The 24,835-nt window shown below is 44.4% G+C and overlaps 1 protein-coding gene across 1 annotated transcript; it reads right to left on the bottom strand.

The window, feature by feature from the left end:
* Positions 1-454: 454 nt before the first annotated feature.
* Positions 455-24,500, bottom strand: LOC125453839 (leucine-rich repeat-containing protein 3B-like). Its single transcript, XM_048533854.2, has 3 exons — positions 24,458-24,500; positions 22,777-23,956; positions 455-986 (listed from the first exon to the last, which is right to left on the bottom strand). Exon 2 carries the CDS (start codon positions 23,846-23,848, stop codon positions 22,778-22,780), a length of 1,071 nt encoding a protein of 356 aa, XP_048389811.1. The 5' UTR covers positions 23,849-23,956; positions 24,458-24,500; the 3' UTR covers positions 455-986; position 22,777.
* Positions 24,501-24,835: the final 335 nt, after the last annotated feature.

Here is a 24,835-nt window from a genome sequence, read left to right as displayed (position 1 = left end):
GGACCTCAATTATCAGGCCAGCTGCCTCTGGGACTCCTGAAGATTTCTGATCAATACCGCTGGAATTTTATGCAGTTTTTCTTGACACAAAGAATAAACAAAGCGAAATACAGTTGGAGGTTAGCAGTAGGGCATGCAGATGTGGGACAACATTGTGTAAAGCTCCCAATTTAGATGACTGAGCCTTCTCTTCCTGTAAACAATAAATTTGCAGAATAAATAGATGCAAGCAACGTCTGAGACATTGACAATGAAAAGTATCCCTTTCATAATGAGGATAGTAGAGGGTCTGGTGCAATAGCCTTCAGCATTATTGTGCCTCCCAGTTCCTTGACTAAAGTACAAGTAACAGTAATAGTTTTCCTAAGAGAAAAAACCACACTCTTCACCAAAGAAAGATGATTCCTGACCTAATTCATTGACTGTCTTTATTCAAATTGCTGCTAATACATACCACAGGGGTGAAGATCTCATACCTGTCACAGTCCAGGAATAAATACTACTGGGGTCAGTTCAGTAGGTGGAGTGCAGAGCCTGAAGTTGTAGATTGGAAACCACCAAAATTTACCTTGAAGCCATTACACAAACCCCGTTTCTCATGTTTACTAGTGTCTATTGCAATAGTCAAACATAATGCTCAAAACACCACATCTATGAATATAAATCCAGCTATTTTGCTCTTGATGCACAACTTTTAATTCATTCATAGGATTTGGGCATTACGCAATGTGCCAACATTTACTGCCTGTCCCTGAAGAATGTGGTGATGAATTGCCTTCTTGAACCAATAAAATATTTGAGATGCAGGATGCTTTGGAATGCTGCAAGGAACGGACTTGTAGGGTTTTGACCCAGGGACAGTGAAGGGCCGGTGAGTTACCTACTCATCAGGTGCTGTGTTGCTTGCAGGAGAAATTGCTCGCAGTGGTGTTCCCATATAGCTGAGACAATTGTGCTTCTAGAATTCACATGACAACGTGAGACTGCTGCAAGCAATGAGATGATTTTCAGTTAATAATACATTCATTATATATTTACTTAAAAATGAATAAGGATATTGTGAGTCTGTTTATTTGTCAATGATAATTAAGTTCACCTGCACATCTGCCAATGTGGTATACTATATCCGCTGTTCCCATTGTGGCCTCCTCTACATCGGGCAAACCAAGCGGAGTCTTGGGGACCACTTTGCGGAACACCTACGCTCGGTTTGCAAATAAATAACTGCACCTCCCAGTCACGAACCATTTCGACTCTCCCTCCCATTCTTTAGACGACATGTCCATCCTGGGCCTCCTGCAGTGCCACAATGATGCCACCCAAAGGTTGCAGGAACAGCAACTCATATTCTGCTTGGGAGCCCTGCAGCCCAATGGTATCAATGTGGACTTCACAAGTTTCAAAATCTCCCCTTCCCCTACTGCATCCCAAAACCAGCCCAGCTCATCCCCGCCTCCCTAACCTATTCTTCCTCTCACCTATCCCCTCCTCCCACCTCAAGCCCCACCCCCATTTTCGGCCTACTAACCTCATCACGCCCCCTTGACCTGTCTGTCCTCCCCGGATGGACCTATCCCCTCCCTACTTCCCCATGTACACTCACCTCTAGTGGTTCCATCCCCGCCTCTTTAACTTGTCTGTCTCCTCTCCACTTATCTTCTCCACTATCCACCTTCGATCCACCTCCTGCTCTCTCTTCCTATTTATTTACAGAACCCTCTCCCCCTCCCCCATTTCTGATGAAGGGTCTAGGCCCGAAACATCAGCTTTTCTGCTCTTAAGATGCTGCTTGGCCTGCTGTGTTCATCCAGCTCTACACTTTGTTATCACTGCTTACTGGCTATCTGCTGAAAGACTGGCATCCCTTGCTTCTGTGCCATCTTCCGAGGCCAAAATGCTTCTGGACAAGGGTTGACAGTCTGGCATTGGCCCTCACTGGCAATGTAATGTACAGCAGCCACAAGACCACATTGTGCATTGCATAGAGCTCGGAGAGCGGATACCAACTTACTGAAATTGCCAACTGAAAAATGGCAAACCCATTATCTCAAAAGAGTGTGGCTGCTGTGCTCCAATCCCAGACCCATTCAATCATTCCACTTTCTATTGTATTCATTAGAGTCCATTGTCATGTTTACATGATACATGTTGCAGCAAATACTCCCTTAATCCCAAAGCACTCTTGAAGCTTCCAAAATGATCGGCCACTTTGGGACAGTATTCACCCCTTTGAAGTTATTACTGCTTAGTCTGAGATGACAATGTTAGCTTAACTCACACCAATTGCCTGGTATGATATACCTTTTAACCAACAATTGACACATCATCACATTCACTCATAGAAACTTGGAAACAGGAGCAGAAGTAGCCATTCAGCCCTTCGAGCCTGCTCCACCATTCATTATGATCCTAGCTGATGGTCCAACTCAATAGCCTGTTCCCACTTCCTACATATCCGTTGATCCATTCAGCTCCAAGTACTACATTCAGCTCTTTGTTGAAGTCTTACAATGTTTTGGCCTTGACTGCTTTGCGTTGATAATGAACTCCGCTGGCTCACCTCTCACTGGGTGAAGACATTTCTCCTCATCTCAGTCCTAAATGGCCAACCCTGTATCCGTAGACTGTGAACCCTAGTTCTTGACTCCCTGCCATTGGGAACATCCTTCCTGTATCCACCCTGTCTGGGTCCTGTTAGAATTTTGCAGGTTTCTATGAGATCCCCTCTCATTCTTCTGAACTGCGGTGAATATAATCTTAACTGTTCAACCTCTCTTCACGCCAGGAAGCAGCATGGTAAACCTCTGCTGTAGTCCGCCTCCAGCAAGGAGACCCTTCCTCAGGTTCAGAGATCAAAACTGCACACAATACTCGAGGCATGGTCTCACAAAATCCCTGCACAATTGCAGCAAGGCATCCTTGCTTCTGTTCTCAAAGCATCTTGCCATGAAAACCAATATTCTGTTTTCCAACTTTACCACCTGCTGATCCTGGAGGCTTACTTTCACTGACGCACACGGACACCCAAGTCTTGTTATACTTTACTCTTGCTCAAGTTTTAGCCATTCAGACAATCATCTGCCTTCCTGTTTTTGCACAGTGGACAAACTTATATTTATCCACATCATTCTGCATCAGCTCACTCAACCCAAATAACAGTGAAACATCGCCACATCCTCCTCCCAGCTCACCCTACCACCCAGCATGCACTGCCTATGTCCAGAGAAATGGTTACAAACAAAATGTATCTGGAATTTACAAACCTGTGTTTCATGCATATATCCCTTCAACACCTTAACACCCAGCAGTCACGGATCCCACTTTCATCGATCCAATCGACACTGGCTCAGCCCACTCTCGTCACTCCCCGAGCCATTTTCCAGTTGCATTTCACATCTAGAGACCAACAAGTGAAGGCAGGGAATGCAGCTGGTGCTGGTCAGTGTCAGGACTCTGCCTGGTCACCAGATTAACCAGCCCATCCAAACCCATCACCAAGCTTCCATAGTATCAGAGATAATGGGAACTGCAGATGCTGGAAATTAAGCTGGAAATTGGAAACCAAGCTTCCATGTCCCCTCTTATCTCATATTAGCCCAGCGGCCCATTTCCACCCAGACCCACAACTGGAGACCCACCATATCAAACTTTGCCTCCAACTGTCCTTTGCATCCCACGGTCCACCTTAATGATGCCCTCCTACATGCCCTTCTACTCTCCTTCTGTTGAGGGCACTGCCAATAACTCACGTCCCCAAAGCCCTTCCCATGCCCTCGTGGCCTACTTTGTCCTCCAGTGCTGTTCTGCATACCCCGTACACCTGGAGTATCATTCTGCCGTTGTCCATTTTCCCACCTCCACTAATGCCTCTGCTTCCCCCCTCCCCCACCATGCACAGACTTGACTGTCTCCCCCACTTCTTTTGGCAGCGATTCTCTTGTTGCACGTGCAGGCCCTTTTTGCAACTTCCTTACCCCTGACCATCGTGTTTGCACCTCCCTGACCGACAACACATGATTCCCCTGACTTTTGGTGCTAATGGTATGGAATGGACCATTTTGCACTACCCGGACTGCAGTCAGACCTGTCCCCTGATCATAACCAGCTCAGGGGGGCAACTGAACATGGCCAAACCCCTGGATTGTGTGTGGGCTGACTGACGGTACTGGGACCCCTGACTAACAGTGCCCACCCTGCTACTGTCCCATTCATTTGGTTGAATGGGAGTGCGGTGTGTTTGCCACACAAGCAGCTGGCACATGACATTAAGCTAGCATCTCAGTGTGCCGTACGGCAAGGTGTCAGCTCATTACAGCAGGCTGTCTGTGGTCTGTGCTAAACAGAATGTCGACATGAACATACTGCTAGCTTTTGGTTCTGGGCTGAAGCAACAACGTGCTAATACGCATGAGATAGCAAGGTATGGCAGGGCATGGACGCTGTGAGCTGGAGTGCCAAGACAGCAAGCAAGCAGCCTGTGAGTCTGAACTATGAGCTGTGTTTCTGGCCCCGCACACAAATTACCCCTGCTGGAGGTTTTCAATGCTAGTGCCTGCTGTGCCCTGCCCTGAGATGCTGATTTGGTACTAAGCAACAAGGAGGTGAGATTGATCACAGCCAGCAATGAGCTGAAGTCAGGCACCCACCCTGATTTCCAAAGCCTTGTTTGCTTCCCACATTTAGTAACATAGGTAGGTGGAGGTCAATGCGGAGAGTTGTGTGGTGGTAATAAGGGGTTTGACCTGCTGCAATCCCTCTTAAACGGCAACTCACTACTGCTTGGTGAGAAACTCACCTCACTACTTGGCAAACGCATAAAAGATGCAATGAGATGCTCCCAACATGATGCCAAACAAGGAGGCCTTGGAGTGCAGGCTCATAGTTCCTTGAAAGTGGAGCCACAGGTAGACAGGATGGTGAAGAAGGTGTTGGGAACACTTGCCTTTATTGGTCAGTACATTGAGTATAAGAGTTGGGAGGACATGTTGCAGCTGTACAGGACATTGGTTAGGCTGCTTTTGGAATATTGCATTCAATTCTGATCTCCCTGCTATAGGAAAGCTGTTAATAACATGAAAGAGTGCAGAAAAGATGTTCAAGGATGTTGCCATGGTTGGAGGATTTGGTCTATAGGGAGAGGTTGAATAGGCTGGGACTATTTTATCTGGGGTGTCGGAGGCTGAGGGTTGACTTAATAGAGTTTGATAAAATCATCAGAGATATGGAAAGGATACATATTCAAAGTCTTTTTCCCAGGATAGGGGAGTCCAAAACTACAGGCCATAGGTTTAAGGTGAGAGGGGAAATATGTAAAAGGGACACTAAAAGGCACATTTTTCACACAGAGGGTGGTGCGTGTATGGAATGAGCTGCCAGAGGAGGTGGTGGAGGCTGGTACAATTATAGCATTTAAAATGCATCTGGATGGGTACATGAATCGGAAGGATTTAGACGAATGTGGTCCAAATGCTGGGAAATGGGACTAGATTAATTTAGGATATCTGGGTGGCATGGATGAGTTGGACCAAAGGGTCTGTTTCCATGCTGTACAGCTCTGTATTCTACAGGCCTCACTAGATTTCTCATCCAATCCTGATGTAAACTTAACCATCGCTCACATTACCCAGGCCCCATATATTTCTGCACAAGGAAGCCAGCTTGGAAACAACAATTTATACCGCATGAGAACAAGGTGATGACTGTTTGGACTATGGTTGGCATGAAGATGTAGCAGAATCTAGTTACTGTCTAAAGTTCACTTTAAATTCAAACCAGGCACTTTAGCTTTCATTGGTGAGGGTGTTGCCATGGGGATGCAGTAGGAATTGGCGATCTCCATAGTTTTTACCTCATGGGAACCCAGTCACCCCAAAGAAAGCAAATGGGCAAATGAGACTCCTGAAACACAAGCTCTGAGTTGTGTCTGTGTTTTATTTTGTTATTTGCCTTTCTAACCTCTGGTGAAGACTGTCTCCACACTAGAGTGATGGATGTTAGCATAGGGAAGGGAAGGTTTTGCTTTCTGTTGTTCTTGACTGACATCATTATCATGCACTCCCAGGTCAGGTACAATACAGATTTTAAGCAGACTGAAATCACCTGGGCTCTGTTCCACCAATGTGTAACCTCAAAATTTATTCTTTACAGCAATAATGTCACTTTTACATTTTCCCACATTTGCCTTCATTCGTGACATTAGAAAGTACCAAACTGTGAGAAACGGAGATTTCCCATAATAGACAAGAGTGAGGGATGTCACATTAACCTGCACGGCACTGAGTTTAGTTCCAGGTCCCAGAGGTAAAGTGCAATATGCTAATTATTATGCCACCTGAACCCACCTTAATGAAGCAAGAATGAACTATATTTTCCATGCTTTCGTAAACAAACAAATGCAAATCAAGCAGCAGAGCATGAGATGCTCTCCACATGCTGAGATGCCTGCTGCTCCAGCACCAATCCAGGAACTTGACGCCATCCAGGGAAAAGCAACCCCACTGGACTGGCACCACATCCAACACCTTCAACATTCATACCCTCGACCACAAATGCACCATCGTAACAATGTACTCTCTGCAATTACAACTCAGCAAAGCATTCTTTCCAAATCCGTTGCCTCTACCACTTTGAAGGACAGGCCCTGAGCAGACTGTCAAAGTCACTTTGCAGATTGCATTATCACCACTACTTTCCAACAAGCACCAAGGTATCACTTGGCTGGTAGTAAGATGGGCACTACATGTGACATATGTTTTGTCGGCCCGGTCTGTCTGCTCCACCTCACTTTGCCTCAAAATGGATGCAGTGGAGACTGTAACCCAGTTCCTGCTGGAATGTGTCTTTGCAAAGGGACAAATATGCAGTGGGATTTGTGTTGGTTTGTCCTGAGCAGCTCTTTGAGGCAGGACTCTATGCTCAACCGCTGTTCCGTCGGACACACACCAAGACAAACATTGAAATGGAGGGCCATCAACTCGGTGAAAGATGCTCTTTGGTCTGCCTGAAACTTGTTAGTCGTCCAGAACAAGGAGTTGACCCTGACTGAGTGTTGCAGACTGGTAGATTCCAAGGTCTAGGACTACATGCTGAGGGATGCACTAAAGCTTGATGCATCTGCCACCAACTCTCAGTGGGGAAAGACCACTGTCTGAGGTCTTTCTATCATAATTAAATGGGGGTCCATTCAGTTGTCAGTCCCTCCTATGCCTCAAATATTTGTAAACGTATTCCTGCACAAGTAAGAAATGCCTTGGACAAAAACAAAGTTGCAGGAAAAGCTCAGCAGGTCTGGCAGCATCTGCAGAGGAGAAAACAGAGTTAACATTTCGGAACTGAGGAAGCGTCACTGGATCCGAAATGTTAATTCTGTTTTCTCCTCCGCAGATGCTGCCAGACCTGCTGAGCTTTTCCTGCAACTTTGTTTTTGTTCCTGATTTACAGCATCTGCAGTTCTTTTGGTTTTTAAGAAATGCCTTGGTTTGTTTGTTAAATAGAATCAAACTGCAACATTTGTTTCTTTTCCTCACATGCTACAGTACACGATCGAACTGCTTACGTAACTTTGTTTTTTTTTATAAAATATATTTTTGAAAGTACTTGGAAGGACAGGGCCAGCAGTAACATAGGAACGCCATCACCTGACAATTCCCCTCCAAGCAACATTCTATCTGGACTCAGAACTATAACCCTGTTCCCTCCCTGTCAATAGATGAAAATCCTGGAATTCCCTCCCAAACAGCACTGTGGGTTTACCTGTACCACAGGGATTGCAGCAATTCAAGAAGGCAGTTCACCATCACCTTTTTAAGAGCTATTAGGGACGGGCAATAGATGCTGTCCTGGCCGAAATGCCTACGTCGTATCACCGAATTAAAAAAATTAAATCCCTTAGGCAGAGGTTTTGTGCCTTGTTAGCTCAGCTAGTATGCATTACTTAAAATGGTAATGCAAATTATATTTGCAAAAAATAATCAAATGTAGGGAATACACCCTAATTGCTGAGGATTCATGTTGGAGGTATATAAGCATTGTTTCCTGTGTTTTACCTTTAAAATTATACTGTGCTGGTGACAAAGGCAGAGGTGATATGGACTGATTCAAGATGTTAAATCTTCACCTCTTACTACCACAGGGTAGATCCCACTGTTGTGAGGGTAACCTGAACCTCTGATCTAACTGCTGACTTAAGTCAACCTTAAGCCCAACTTTTGCCATATACAACATCTCGGTTCTGTATTTGTTGATTTCATAGAACATAGAACATAGAAAAGTACAGCACAGTACAGGCCCTTCGGCCCAAGATGTTGTGCCGCGGAATAATCCAAATTCAAACATAAAATAACCTAACCTACATTCCCCTCAATTCACTGCTGTCCATGTGCATGTCCAGCAGTCGCTTAAATGTCACTATTGACTCCGCTTCCACGACTACCACTGGCAAACTATTCCATGCACTCACAACTCTCTGGGTGAAGAACCTCCCTCTGACGTCTCCTCTATACCTTCCTCCTAACACCTTAAAACTATGACCCCTCGTGGCAGTCAATCCTGCCCTGGGGAAAAGTCTCTGGCTATCGACTCTATCCATGCCTCTCATTACCTTGTACACCTCGATCAGGTCACCTCTCTTCCTCCTTCTCTCCAGAGAGAAAAGTCCGAGCTCAGTCAACCTCTCCTCGTAAAACAAGACCTCCAGTCCAGGCAGCATCCTGGTAAACCTCCTCTGCACCCTCTCCAAAGCCTCCACATCTTTCCTATAATAGGGCGACCAGAACTGGACACAATATTCCAAGTGTGGCCTCACCAGGGTTTTGTAGAGCTGCAGCATAACCTTGCAGCTCTTAAACTCGGTCCCCCTGTTAATGAAAGCCAAAACACCATATGCTTTCTTAACAACCTTATCCACCTGGGTGGCAACTTTGAGGGAGCTATGCACTTGAACACCAAGATCCCGCTGTTCTTCCACACTGCCGAGAATCCTGCCTTTAATTCTATATTCAGCATTTAAGTTCGATCTTCCAAAATGCATCACTTTGCATTTATCCAGGTTGAACTCTATCTGCCATTTCTCAGCCCAGCTCTGCATTCTGTCAATGTCTCGCTGAAGCCTGCAATAGCCCTCGATACTATCAATGGCACCTCCAACCTTTGTGTCATCAGCAAACATACTAACCCACCACCCCTCAACCTCCTCATCCAAGTCATTTATAAAAACTATAAAGAGCAGAGGCCCAAGAACAGAGCCCTGCGGGACACCACTCAGCACTGACCTCCAGGCAGAATACTTACCATCTACAACCACTCTCTGCCTCCTGTCAGCCAACCAATTCTGAATCCAGATAGCCAAATCACATTGTATCCCAAACCTCCTGACCTTTATGAATGAGCCTGCCATGGGGAACCTTATCAAATGCCTTGCTGAAGTCCATGTACACCACATCTACTGCTCGGCCCTCGTCAACCTGTCTCGTGACTTCCTCAAAGAACTCAATAAGATTTTTAAGGCATGATCTGCCCCTCACAAAGCCATGCTGACTCCCTTTAATCACGCTATGCTTTTCCAAATACTCATAAATCCTATCCCTCAGATTTCATAGAGAATGAGTGGTAAATTGGAATAGAAGCTCAAGACCAGCTATGAATATGGAGTGGGGGGAAACATGGAGGCAGGCAAAGTGTGTGTGTGTGTGTGTGTGTGTGTGTGTGTGTGTGTGTGTGCGCGCGCGCGCATGCGAGGGAGTGAAAGAGCACTTGTGCTGTGGATCTGGTGCTTTGTCCTGCTTCTACTCCTTAAGTTTTTGTACATCCTGATTGAGAAATTCCAACGAGATCACAGGGTATGCTAGTCAGGTTGCTGAAATAATGTACAATGACATCAACTTTGAAAGTTGGGGCAGCTCAACGCAACATTTCCAACAACATAGCAGTGCAGAATTAGGCACAGAATAATCTCACCATTTGGGTAAAGGTAGAAAAGAATCTGCTGTATAAATCAAACAGAGAGATGGAATGAGAGAGAGACTCCCAGAATTAATAATCAGTTTGGTTAACAGAATAGCAATTGTTCAACATCAACTATAAGAAGCAGCATCAACATAACCAAAGATATCACGATCGGTTGTTTAAGTAAGATGACTAGAGATACAAAGCTGAAAATAAGGACACTGTTCCTCAGCTAAACACAAAATTTTGCCTTGGCATACTTGATATACAATGTCCAGTTTTGGGCCTATACTTGTCACAAAGAACATCAAAGACTATAGTTGGCTCAGAGTAAGGCCACAGAAATGCTACCTAGCCTTAGGCCTCTTAATCTTCTGTATTGGGTCAGCAATTGCAGAGGAGTTCATTAGAAAAGTGTGGTTTAAAGAGGATACAGGCAAGGGTCTTTTTAAATGGTGAGCACAATCCATTTAGATGAGTTATTTATGATAGCTATCAAAGAGCTCGGCTACATATTTGGAATTCTCTTCAAAATCGTTTCCCTTGGAAAAGATTACCAAAGAATGCAGTGATTCTCTACAGTCTAACAAAAGCAGCTGAACAAATCATTGAATCAGACTATTTCCATTTTAGAGACAAAACTATGAGGAGAACCATTGATGTGGCACTGCGGGCCCCCTCGAAGCTTTGCCTGCCTTCCTTAAAGGAGCCAGAGAGGAATTTCTTAATACTTTTCCAGAGTTTTCTTTTTGCCTTACCCGGTCATTGTGGTGAGGGAATTTAGTGCCAGAAGTAGGGGCTCGAATGGCCTTGGCGAGTTTAATGGATCAAATAATCTTTCCCACCCTCGTTTTCACATACTGTACATCCTGGCTGGTTAAGGCACCAAATTAAATCCTTTTCTGGAGACCAACTTTGTTAACAGTGAGATTCATAACTCCGAAGAACAGAGGAAGCTCAGAAGAAATTTGATTGTATTGTTTAAAATGACGAAACGTTTCGACAGAGCACATAAAGCAAAATTGTTTCCAGTGGCTCATGGGTCGATAACTGGAGGGTGTCATTTCAAAGTGAGTGACAACCTGCTACAGCATGCCAATAACAAGCGTACACATCAAATGGATAGGATTTGCTTGCACTGCCTGATGAGTGTTGGAAAAGAGATTCAATCACTGCCTTCAAAAGGGAATTGGATAAGTACTTGCAGGAGAAAAACATTGCAGGGATGTGGGAAAAGAGTTGGGCGGAGATGGGATAAATGGGACTGCTCTTCAATGGGGCTGGCACAGTCTCAATGGGGCGACTGGCTCCTTCTGTATTGTGTCATTCTATCATTCAACGATTCAAGCTCGTATTTCATTAACTTCAACATGTCATTACCAGCGTTACTATTCACACTGCTTCTAATCGTTTAATTGATCATTTGACTTTTTTTTCCCCTTTATATTTTAGTTATACTTGCTGAATGAAAAAAAAGCCTTAGGATTAAATGTATTCAGGGAGATGTCAGTCGAGGCAATGGGGTCAATACCTGTGCCAAAGTCTCTTCCATAGGGAAATATTAGGCATCAGCAAAAGTGCTCAAGGTTGAAATTCTGGATTGCATTGAACAAACTGATCTCTTCTGAGGAATCATATTAGCACGGTGATTGTCCTCAGTTCACCAGGGTTGCAAATGAAGGAGTGAATTTCACATTAGTGAAAGCTTCTGTTGTTTGCAACGTTACAGCAACTACCTCTTGGAAAGGTGATATAGCTGCTGATGGATGAGACAAAAATTGCATGTGAGGCAGCAGAGACAGAATTCGATATTCAAACTCGATGTTGAGTGACAAAGAATGATCACTGTATGAGGTGACTTTCTGATGAGTCACTGCTGGAAACACTGAGGGATGAAACACTGTAACAGGAGGGGTGCAGAAGAGAAAGGTTTATTGTCTGTGGAACTGCCTCTGATTCTTCTTTCAAACCATCCACAGTGTTGAAAAAAAGGGCTGATTTTCAAGAGAATCGCCAGAGCTGGCCACAGAATCTCATAACGTACTCCCTGATTTGGACTGTAAAATCCAACCCTCAAAACAAGAAAAGAAATGACATATTTCCCTTGCCCAGTAAGAGGAGAAATGGTGCTTGGGACCATATGAGACTTAATAAGAGAATGAAGATAAGACATGAAACAGTTAAGGGGGAGAAAAAGACACTATAAGACGACATCGTATCGATGAACAAATAGTCAGCCTTAGCGCAGTGATAGCACTGAAAGATTATGGGTCCATGTGCCATCCCAAAGACTGAGTCAGATAACACATATTGGTGTTCAAAGATAGGGATGAGTAGGTGCTGCACTGTCCTTCATATTGGAAAGCTTTTCATGGCACTATTCACAGGAAAGGAGGGGAGTTCTCTTCAGCATCCTGGCCTATAGCTGACATGCACATTGTGTCACGCTCAAGAGAATGCTCACCATTTATCTCATTGTTGTGTGCTAGATCATGATATATGCAATTTTGATACTGCATTTCCTACATCAGGGCCAAATTAGCAGGGGATGACATGACAAATCACACCAGAATTTTCCCCCCATGCTAATACCTTGCTGAGTCAGCTCAGTACAAGATTTGTCAGCTCAAGTTCACTCCTGAAGATACAGTGTTCAGCAAAAGTCATTGCCACTCTGAAACCTGGAAAAGGACTGTATAATGGCAGCCAGCTATCAGTGTTTTCTTTGTGACTTAAGATCACTGAGTATCTTATACTGCAGAGCACATCTTCAGATGTACAGACCATCTTCAAAGCCAATAAAGCAGGTTTCTGAAATGGATGCAGCACACGTGATTAGATTTTGGCTCTCGCCACCTCCATCAAAAATGGCCTTCACAAACACTTGGAATGTGACTCAATCTTACACTGCCTCCAGTATGGTGTGAAACATTGGACAAGATCAGGACAGTTTGCAATAGCTGATTCAGAGTTCAGCTTAGACAAGGGAGAACTGCATGGAGAAGGCTGGCCAATGGGCTACCACATGACACTGCACTTAGCCCCAATCCTGTGAAACATAAACAAATGACCAGCCATACAGCCATCAAGGAATCTGTTGTGCCACGTAAGCTCCAACCTTCCACACCCTAGACCAGATCCTTAACAAAGACATTACAAGGTTGATGCACTACAGGTCTCATACTGAATCTCTCTGAAACCATACGTAGTGTATTCCACCAACACAATGCCAGCGCTAAAACTAAACTCCACATCTACGTGGACGGACAGAGAGTAAAGCATGATCCTAACACAACATTCTTAGGAATGAGTCTAGATTGGACCTTGTCTTGCCAGGAACATTTCAAGAAAACAGTAGCAAATGTCAAAATTGTCATCATCCTATGAATTAAACTAGCTGAATTTACATGGAGCTCTGCTGCTACAACATGTTGGACCTCAATCCATGTCCTATCATACTCTGCAGCAGTGTACTGAGTGCCTATCTGTCAAAATTCATTATAAACATATTGTGTTACCACTCAAATGAATCTGTAACTACACCAATCACCAAAAGGTTTCAGCAACAGTTAGCAACACCATGAATAATAAAGTAAACCAAGCACTAGTTATTACTTCCGAGGGGCTAGAATTGGAAGAGGGAAGTTAGCTAAACTTCTATCAAACTTTGGTTGGACCACACTTAGAGCACTGTGCACAGTTCTGCGACATGTCATAAGAAATTTACATAAGGTACATGGAAGAGTTGTAAGAATGATACCAGAATCAGTATTTCTCAAGAAAGGATGGGCAGGATTCTTGAATAAGGAAGGCTTAGGCGTAACCTAAAGGAAATCTTTAAAAATGTGTAAGCTTTTAATAGAGTATATACAAAGGGAATGTTTCCACATGCGGGAGAGAGCATTGTAGATGCATCAAAATAAGATAGTCATCGAGGAATAGTTGGGAATTGACTTTAGTGGAGCATTAAAACTGGAATGGACTAGTTGGGTCAAATGACCTGTTTCTGTACAATATTGTCAGTAAGCATGTCAGCCATTTTGCACATGGGAAGCCATTAAAATGAAATGAACAACCAGTTCATTTGGTTGGTAATTTCAGTTGAGAGCAGAATGTTAACCAAGACATCACTCTTTTTTGAATCACAGAATAGAATCATTAGTGACCACTTGAACTATTGAAATATATGGGTAAATATAATGAGGAGGTGAAATTAATTTTGGGACTGGATAGGAAGTGAGCAGCCATAGGTCAACAGACGGTTTTATAGGTTGTTCAATTCTCTTTTACAATTGGATAGAAATTCCATCGCATTGCTGATTTGCTTTTGCACAATTCCTAATCCAAGACCCTTCCATTTCCAATGTGTCACACAAAGGAGTACATAGGAATACTCTGACATACCATTATGCCTTCAATTCATGACTGAAGTGCCAATATAGAGAATGTTTTACGGTCCTGGAGGAGGGCTTGATCCCGTGCTCTCTGAAGTTGAGATTGATGTGCAAGAATTGAATCAAGCTGTCAACCAAAAGGCAATAATGGAATTTAAGAGATTGAATGGGATAGGATGGAGCAGGAAGGTTATTGGTGGGACAGGATGGGAAAGAGTAGAAATGGAATGGGATAGAATGGAGTAGGATGGAACAGGGCAGAATGGAATGGGATGTGTTGGGATAGAATAGGTGGGTGTGGAATGGAGTGGTAGGGATTCAGACCAGAGGTTGGAGTAGGACTGGACGGAGTTAAACAGTTGGAAACACTAAAGTCCATAACAACAAGTCACAACCCCACTTAATCATTATATTTTATCACATAGATTAACAATCCAGTTTTATTTTGCACAGGAGATGTTACTCCACCAATTCTGAGGGAACTCATGCAGTTTGCAACGATGGGTCAAATTAATAAAATTAATATTTTAATATGTTTAATATTTGGTGGCTGATTTCTGCCCTAGAGTTCACCGTACTGATAATTATCCCTCCGCTGGTTTTATGGTATTTGCCATCACTGCCCATATGTGGCATTGGGCTAATAACAGTTGAGGTAGTTCACTTCCACTAATTCTGCTTTGTCTATACTATGTTGAGCATCTGTCTTACTATCAATGATATGGATCACTGATGAATCTAAATAGAAGAGGCACTTGAGTTAGTTACCAAGCTGGTTTATTGAATGATAGCAATATGTCAAACATAATTACTCAGGACTCTTAAGAGCTGTACAGAATACATCTGCTCCTCTGGGGACTAGTGCAGAACTCCTGTCTCCCACCCAAAGATCAGGTGACGCCATCAACTCGCGTAGAGTGAATGCAACTTCAAAATTAATTCATTCAGAAACACTGCCTTATAGAACACTACACACATTTCAACAACGGGTGGAAAAGGAAATCTCATGAGAAAATAAAATTTAGTCAACCATTAAGTAGGAAGAGAAAACATTTTGACAACTGCACAACACAACAAATTGAAAACGTTAGTTGGATTTCTTGATACGAAATTTTGGACCGAGCATTTGAGTTTGTTTTGAGTTTCCACCTCAAGATCTGGTTTGAGTCCAGCCAGGAGGATGGGCCACTTTGCTGACGATACAAGTGCTGTGGGATATGATCTGAGCAGCTTTAACCCAGTTCCCAGTTGTCAGGCCACAGTAAAACCCTATTTGTGGAAAGGGAAGGTGCTGCACTAACAAATCTGGTCCCATGAGTTCAAATCCCACCACAGCAAGAAAGTTAATTAATTATATCTGGTAACTGCCCCATTTGGCTGTTTCTGGCTCATATCCCTCCAAACCTTTCCTATTCATGTACCTATCCAAATATCTTTTAAATATTGTAACTGTATTTGTATCTACCAGTTTCTCTACAGAACTTGCATTTGCTAAAAGATGAGACATTTTTTAAACTTTTCATCTTGCACTCATCAGGACATCTACAAGAATGCGAGGTTTCAAAGGGAGAAACAACTTATAGTTCATGAGCAAAAGGGGGGTTCTGATTGGTTGGCTGACTGCATCCTTTACTCATTGCTTTTAAATCCCTCTGAAACTTGGCATTCTTGCATCATTCTTGTCTCTTCATTTTGCAACGTATCTAGTAACATGGATAAAAGGAATTGCAGATGCTGGAGAATCCAAGATAACAAGGTGTGGAGCTGGATGAACACAGCAGGCCAACCTGCTCCTAAGACGCTATTTGGCCTGCTGTGTTCATCCAGCTCCACACCTTGTTATATCAAGTAATGTGCTTGCTGGCACTAGGAGTAAATAGTGGTGGAAGGATCTAAATTGTCATATAAAAAGTCCAATTTAATCCTGATATTACCCTGTCACCCTGCCCTGGGCTCACCTCTCCGTGGCCAAACTCCCACGTCACACTGTAATACTATTAAAGATTGATCTTCTCTCTCCTCTGTTCTAAGTGTGAGACATTCAGCCATGGAGGATATAGAGCAGGCCTTGTTGATACACAGCATTGTGATCTGCCAAACTGTATACACAAAAAGCAGCTTTTCTATTCCCACATCCTTCTGAAAACCTACAGAAGTACAGGCTCTTTCACATTTCATATCTTGCAGGGACCAAAGGAACAATGCCATTGATAAAATCTTATGATATATCTGTTCCTGAATCTTTTGAAATAACAAAGCAGTTGGAGTTGTTTACACAGAGCTGGTTCCCTCGAAGAGCCCTTTCCCAATCTATCTATTCTTAACCTTTTTAAGAAACAAGGGTTGTCAACCATTATCTTTCTGATTATTCGTTGATTACTTTAGCTCTATTTATCAGCATCACCCCTAAAGTTACACTTCAATTATCAATGGCTGGCATCATTACCATTTCTTATTGCTCTCCACAAGCATTCTCTCCTGCCCTGTTTACTTTAGAAAGTCTGTTCATAGAAGATACATGGAAATTAGATGCTTAATTCTTAATGCCGTAAGATGTCTAACATATGTCTCCCCAGGATGTCCAGTAAATGCTCACTAAAGATAGACTTTGTGTGGGCAAGTATGTGGCTGCGAATCTTTTAACAAAATATAACGAAGTGGAGGCTCAGAAATTCTCCTCGATTTATCAAGCCACAGAGTCATACAGCGCAGAAACAGGCCCTTTGCTCCAAGCAGACCAGGCTTCCCAACTCAACTAGTCCCGTTTGCCTTTTCTATTCATGTACCTGTCCAAGTATCTTTTAAATGTTGTAACTATATCTGCATCTACCACTTCTTCTGTCACGTCGTTTTCTATACATCACCCTCTGGGTGAAAACATTACCCCTCAGATCCTTTTGAAAGCTTTCCTCTCTCACCTTAAACCTAGACTCTCTAGTTTTGCAAACTCCCACACCAGGGAATCTTTGCTATTCATCTTATCTATGCCCCTGATGACTTTATAAACCTTTCACCTCCAACCTCCTACATTCCAGGGCTAAAAAGTTCCAGCTTCTCCTTTGACCTGGTCTCAGTAACACTCTTGTAAATCCTTTCTGCACCCTTTCTAATTTAATAATATCCTTCCTCTAGCAGGTGAAGATTTGGGCTGAGGTTTAGGTGGGTACTGCTAGTGTAGGGAACGGAGACAAAAACAAACTGATGCACTTGGTGAGGGAATAGATGCTGAAAGTGGTTCTGGGGAGGGGGTGGGAGAATTACCTTGAGCAGTGCAACACCTTTCCAAAGATTACCAAACTGAACGGCAAGAGGGAGCATCAGATCGGAAAAGTCAAATAGAAGAGAGCTGTGAGATATTGTGGTTATTTTTAATCAACCTGTTCAGACATGTTATGGCATAGAGGCAAGTGGGATTTGAACCCAGGCCTCTTGGCTCAGAGATATTACTGCACCACAAAGTCTCCTGGTTAAAGGTGGTAAGATGCATGCAATTTAACCGAGTGATACAACAAATGCCATTGAAAATTGCAGGTAAGCAGATTACCACACAATAGATGTACTACAGAAGGAGGTCCAAACAAAGTAAAGCAAGGTTCTAAATGAATCAACAATTTCAATGGCTTAATTTTATAGGGAAACTTATCTGTAATACAGCTTCCACTGACACTTGCTGGATACAATGGGAATGTTTGAAGACTGACTTCAGGCCTGGACTGAGAATTGCATGATTATAAATGGGCTCTCTGTCAAATTCTCAATTGAAAGAACAGAGAAGGAAGCTATTTAGTCTGTTTCTATTTGAAAGCTGCTTCAACGTGTAAAAAGCAACCAAGAGGAAGTGGTAAAGGGAGTGGTTTAGAAGCACTGGCAAGTGTGACATCTCAAGGCTATCTCATCCAGCACCAAACACACTGACACCCAATTTCCTCAGGTACGGACATATCCTTCCAGTGATCATGAAAGACACTGCTCAAGAGACAGCTCAGCAATCTGGATAATTTTGGACAAGCATATGGATGTACATGGAATATTGTATGTTAGTTGGGCTTGAGATCGGTATGACAGGTCGGCACAACATCGAGGGCCGAAGGACCTGTACTGTGCTGTAATGTTCTATATTCTATCTCTCTTAGGGAATTGTCCTCATGGGTTGCTGTTCCTGTTTTTGTTGAAGTGCAGTGAGGTGCTGCTACAATCCTCTGAGACTGCCTCTTCCATTCACCAACCCCAAAAATCTCCCACCAACCACAAGCCCCTGCCCTCACTCACCACACTCTGCACATGATCTCACTGAATTCCTGCCAACTCAAACTTAAAATGGGGTACCAGCCACTCATCGCTGGCATCCAAAAAAACTTCATGTGCTTTCGAGGTAGTAGGAGCTGCAGATGCTGGAGAATCTAAGATAACAAGGTGTAGAGCAGGATGAGCACAGCAGGCCAAGCAGCATCAGAGGAGCAGGAAGGCTGACGTTTCGGGCCTACACCCTTCTTCGCCTCCTTCATTTCTGACGGAGGGTCCAGGCCCAAAACATTACCCTTCCTGCTCCTCTGATGCTGCTTGGCCTGCTATGTTCATCCAGCTCTACACCTTGTTATCTCTTCATTTGCTTTCAGTTGGTTCTGGGCTAACCTAGTGGCCATTTTCAATTCAAGGTCAAAGTTCATTTGCCATCACTCATAGGGAGGCTCCTGTGATTCTTGCTTTTAATCTCTGGGCCCCTTTTATAAAGGCTGGCCCTGAGGCCTGTTGCATTCACAATGGAAAATCTTTTAGAGATTTGTTTCTCTCTAACAAATTTTACATTTTCCTTTCTAAAAATCTCAGACATTATCCGATCAGAAATTTCAGTTCCTGTCACCGTGCATCAGTTCTCAGTTCTCTTGTTGTGTTATTCCTCACATACACGCATGCATTTCGAGAGGGCTAGTGTACAACAACAGAGATGTACTGCTGAGGCTGGGTGAGGCTCTGGAGAGGCCACATTTGGAATATTGTGAGCAGCTTTTAGCCCCGCGTCTATGGAAGGATGCACTGGCTTTGGACGGGGTCCAGAGGAGGTTTACAAGAAAGATTCCAGGATGATGGGCTTGTCATGTGAGGAGCAGTTGAGGACTCTTGGTCTGTACTCAATGGAGGACGAGGGGCCTCCTGACTGAAACTTACAGATGTGGAGACGATGTTTCCGCCAGCAGGCGAGACTAGGACATGAGGGCACAGCCTCAGAGTGAAGGGATAACCCTTTAGAACTGAGATGAGGACGAATTTCTTCAGTCAGTGGTTAATTTGTGGAACTCAGTGCTGTAGAAGGTTTTGGAGACCAAGACATTGAGAGTGAGATAGATAGGTTCTTGTTTAGTAAGGGGTCAAGGGTTACTGTCAAAGGCAGGAGATTGGAGTTGAGAAACATATCAGCCATGAACGAATGGTGATGCAGACTCAGTGGGCCGAATGGCCTAATTCTGCTTCTATATCTCATTGCCTTATGGTCAAATGATAAACACACACAGACACACACACACACACACGCATACACACACACATGCATGCATACACACACGCACGCACACGCGCGCGCACACACACACACACACACACACACACACACACACACACACACACACACACACACTTTTAAGCTCAGGAATGAGAATCCTAGCTGATTCCCTGGCCAGGAAACACTGAGACTAAAATTTAGCTGTCCTTCCACCACCCTCACCAAGGAGACAGACTGCATATGGCAGCTTCCCAGAGAGTTTGACGGCACTCCCCAAATCATGAATGCAACACCTGCCCACACCCCAACTCCCTCACTTCCATCCAAGGCCCTATGCCCAAAACATCAGCTTTCCTGCTCCCCTGATGCTGCTTGGCCTGCTGTGTTCATCCAGCTCTACACCTTGTTATCTCCTAAGCTGTCCTTTCAAGTGAGACAGAGCTTCATCTGAATCTCCCCCAATCTAGTCTACTGCATCTGGTGCTCCCGATGTGGTCTTCTCTATGTTGGTAAGACCAAAGGTAGGCTAGGTGACCATTTCACCGAGGATCTTTGCCTGGTCCGTAACAGCCAAGTTAACCTCCTGGTCATGGCCCAGTTCAACTCGCGGCCCCATTCCCCCTCCGACATGTCTGTCCCCAGCCTCCTCCAGTGTCGCAGTGACTCAGAACACAAATTTGAAGAACAACACCTTATCTTCGGCCTGGGCAACCTACAGCCCAGAGGACCGAACATTGAAATCTCTAATTTCAAATAATCTTCCCACCCAAACCCCAGCTCCCCTTCCAAACCCATCTCCTCCCTTCTGTTCCACCTTCTGACCCTCCATTCCAGACATGAACTGGATTCATCCCTTCCATCGACCAACCAGGTTGTACCTACCATCAGTGTCCACCTATCACCGCCATTCTGCCTCCGACTGCCTCCTTCCACCCCCATCGAGTTATCTGTAGCTCCCCCTATCCCCACATCCAATCCTGAAGAAGGGTAGGACCCAAAATGTTGACTGCTCCTTTCCTCCAGATGTTCTTCCAGCCTCCCGTTTGTCTACCATGGATTCCAGCATCTGCAGATTTTTTTTTGTCTCTAATGTACTCTCCAACCTTCAAAATAACATTCTGCAGATAATTTGAAAACAAAAATCCTATTGTGACTTCCCCATTTTCCCAGGCAAAGGCCAGTCAGCTAGAATCTAGGCATTTCTGAACTCAGAAACACACAAGTCATGTGATGGTCTCTCTGGCCCTTTGTTCTTGGCATCCTTAGTGGTCTTGGGTAAAGATTGTACACTCTCTTACCTTCAGCTCCCTTCATAGCGATAAAAAAAACTGACACTACTAAATGCAAAACACAATGACTGAGAATCTAATACAAGTCTGAAGCAAACTGGGAAGCATTAGGACAGCAATGAACCGCATCTTCCCAACTTAGAAAATAATCAGGGATTTGATCTACTTCTGCCTTGCAATCTCACCAGGCATCTGCCATCCACATTGCAATGTGACCTTTCATTGACAATTATTCAATGCCCTTCGATCAAATTTTCTAATCAACTGAGCAACAAAACCATAAGGGGTTACTATAACAGGAAAATGCCTAATTTCAAAGGATACTTAAAATTTAAATTAACATAATGTTTTGTTGGGGAGTTCGTAGCGGTGGGGGATGTGGGGGGGAGCAGAGATAACACCCTCCAGCACCTGGGGGAAGCTGTGACCTTATGGAAGATGGTCAATTAACTGTCCTTAATTTAGAATGATGAGTGGGACCGTGCTAAGCCCTGTAAAAGGAGATCAGTGCTGGCTGGTACTGCTCCAGGAGAGATGTGCAGTGTTCGGGGGGGGGGGGGGGGTGGTGGAAGAGATTGAGAGCACCTCAGAATGGAGGCCCTCTCCGATGGTTATGGAACTATTCCTTTTGAGGAAGCCAATGGCTGTGAGGGCAATCGGAATGTTTGCGATTATTGTTGTTCAGCCTCTTGTGGGTTTGAGATAAGACTTTGATCTGACCTGCCAAATGGTAGGTGCTCAGCTTCACCAACCCGTAGCATGGCTGTCATTGAATCAGCTGGGGAGCGCCCCCCCCCCCCCACCCCCCCCCCCCCCCCCCCCCCACCACCTCACCCTCCCACCCCCCACCGACTCCCCATCCCGGGCACTAACTGACAGATATCCACCCAGAGGCGGGACAGGATCAGTGGGCCTCCCATCTTGGCATCTCACCACCTCCAAAACCATTGGTGAGGAACCAGGAAGATACCACCCATTAGCCTTAATACCCTTAGGTCATTCAAAGTATTTGGTGAACTCACCTCAATCAAAGAGTGTCCCATTTTCAGAAACACTCTTTAATTATTCCATTTTTTATTTAAAAAGAAAGACAATTTAATTTCCCTCAAACAACAAGTTTATCCCATCTAAATGCATTAAGCTTTGCATTTTCCTTTACTGTCTATAGAACTACCAACATTGTCTGTATGAACTTGCCATATCTAACTGAAAACACATTGTATACTGTTGTTGAGTCAGATCAGGGTTCCAATGGAGCTGATAGTCATTTCTATGATGGGGCTGACCTCAATTTTCTGCCCTGAGCCTGTCTCTACTGAAGACAGCACTGACAAAACAGCCGCCCAACATGTCACCCCTGTATGAGCATAGACAATCAGAGTTGGGACGATGGAACTGCTGAATCCGAGCCTGTCCCCAGACAACATCGATACAAATCCATTTGCAGGATACAGCACTACATCACGAACCAAGTTGATTGATCTGCTTTGCATCATCTGGGGACATTGAGGTCAACTGCAGCACATCCTGTTTGAGCTCAGTCCAGAGAATGGATTGCACCTTCCTAGCTAAGTGCTACACCATGCGGTTCATCTACCCTGAGACCCACTGATATGTGCAACCTAACGTTACTCTTGTCTACTGCATAACCTACATTAATCTTGAGAATCAAAGTCTTCACTTTCTTCACTCCAGTGCTTCCCCGTTCGTTTCTTCCTGTTCCTTTCTGCCATTACAATTGCAGCAACAACAGTGATGAAGACTGTCACTGTGATAACCAGGACCGTGACAGTCTCTGCTATGCACAATTGAGTGTCAACAGATGCTAATGGCAAGTCCCTCAGGGCAGGAGGCTCCAAGCAGATCACATTGTCATAGTCATCCACAAGCAAGCGTTGGACATTATGCAGTTTACCAAAAACCCTCTGCAGCTCACAATCACAAGTCCAATTATTCTTTGACAGCAAAATGTGGGTGCCCCAAGTCTGAATACCCAGAAAAGTCTTGAACTTAATTCGCTCCAAGCCATTTCGGGACAGGTTCAAGAGCGTCAGACTGGTCAACGATGTGAAAACGCCAGTGTCGACATCTTTGATTAGATTCCCCTGAAGATTTAACACTTCCAGGTTCTGCAGCATGAAGAAGACACCATTGCTCAGGTTAGCCAGTCGGTTATTCTGGAGGTGTAGCTGCCGTAGCCTGGTCATACTTCGGAAGGCCCTGCTGGAGAGTTGAGAAATCTGGTTATTATTCAGGTAGAGTTTCTGCACATTGTCCAGGTACTGGAACATCAGTGAATTCAGCTTCTCCAAGTGGTTGTCTGACAGTATCAACTCATTGAGGAAGGAGAGGCCAATGGAAAAGCCCTCGCTCAGGTCCCTGATGTTGTTTTGCCGGAGATCCAGTCGCCATAGGTTCTCCAGAGAGGCGAAAGCTCCATCGTTGACTCTCTGAACGCGGCTGGAGCCAATGAGAAGGATATTGATTCTCCAGAGCGATTGGAAGATGCCGGCTGGGAGAACGGTCAGGTTGTTCTTCGAAAGGTCCAGCTGCTCTGTATCGGTTGGGAAGCTAGGGGGTACCTGTTGCAAGGAAGCGGCTGAGCAGTTGACATATTTGAGGCCCTCTCTGCACTCACAGCCTCGGGGACAGATGGACCAGGTCTCCGAGGTACAACTTGCAACACTCAACTGAGATACCAGCACAAACGCTGCAGGGAGAATCATCCTCCGAATTTCTCTTCAAAACTTAACTGAGGAAGTGAAAGGCTCTGAAACACCCAGTCTCTGGCTCCCTGCGGTCCAATGGATCTGTTTCTACTCCTGTGGCCCGGCCTGGAAGATTTAATCAGAACAAAACGAATTCAGTCATCAAGTGAACTTCATCTATTTGTTTTCACTGGCAACTCCGAACGCAATGCACCGTTACTCACTGTCTTCATTCCTAAGATTGTACAGAGAGAGCTGAACAAGCAAATCAACAGACAGCTGCCTTGGGAAATAAAGATACTGCTTGTCTCTCCAAAGATGCACTTTCACCTTGTGACACGAAATAACAAATCAACCTTCAGTGACACATACATTTTCAGGGACTGAGAAAGGTTCAACTGAAAGTAATTTCAGTTAAGCGCAAGGATATTTGACAACTGGTCATCATTTCGCAGGATGGTTAATGTGACCAACACTTTCCAAAGCACATTCAGAGAAATATATATATATACGGAGCGGTTAATATTTAATCTCCAGATATCGATCGCGTTTTGACTGGAATTAAAGCGCAAGAGAGTAACAGAGCAGGAAGTCTGTGAAACCGTTTGCAATGCAGTTATCCATTACCTGCGCGGAATGCTGTCTGTTAGACCTGTCTGCTGCCTGGACCTGGAATAAATCCCGCAACTGGACATCGACAATCCCCGGCAGTGAGAGTGGGAAACACTCCAAACTGGAACCGGGTGAGCAGGGGAACTGAAAGCCAAGAGGTTGCAGCATCACTAGGGATTTTGTAAGGGATGGTGTGTGTGTGTGTGTGTGTGTTTTTGGAGATATTAGGAAGGCGGGTGGGCGGGTGTGAGATCAGGCTGAGTTAGTAAACAGTGGGTTGGGTTTTCGACGTGTCGGGAAGAGCAGGGGGGACAGGTATACCTTGCTGTAACGAGAGTCATTCCTGTGAATAATACAACAGCAAAGCCGCGTGTGCCAAAGGGCACTCAGAAG

The sequence above is a fragment of the Stegostoma tigrinum genome, chromosome 7 (assembly GCF_030684315.1).
Source record: "Stegostoma tigrinum isolate sSteTig4 chromosome 7, sSteTig4.hap1, whole genome shotgun sequence".
NCBI lineage: Eukaryota > Metazoa > Chordata > Chondrichthyes > Orectolobiformes > Stegostomatidae > Stegostoma > Stegostoma tigrinum.
Note: the sequence above shows the minus strand (reverse complement) of the source record. Positions and strands in the feature narration are given on the sequence as shown.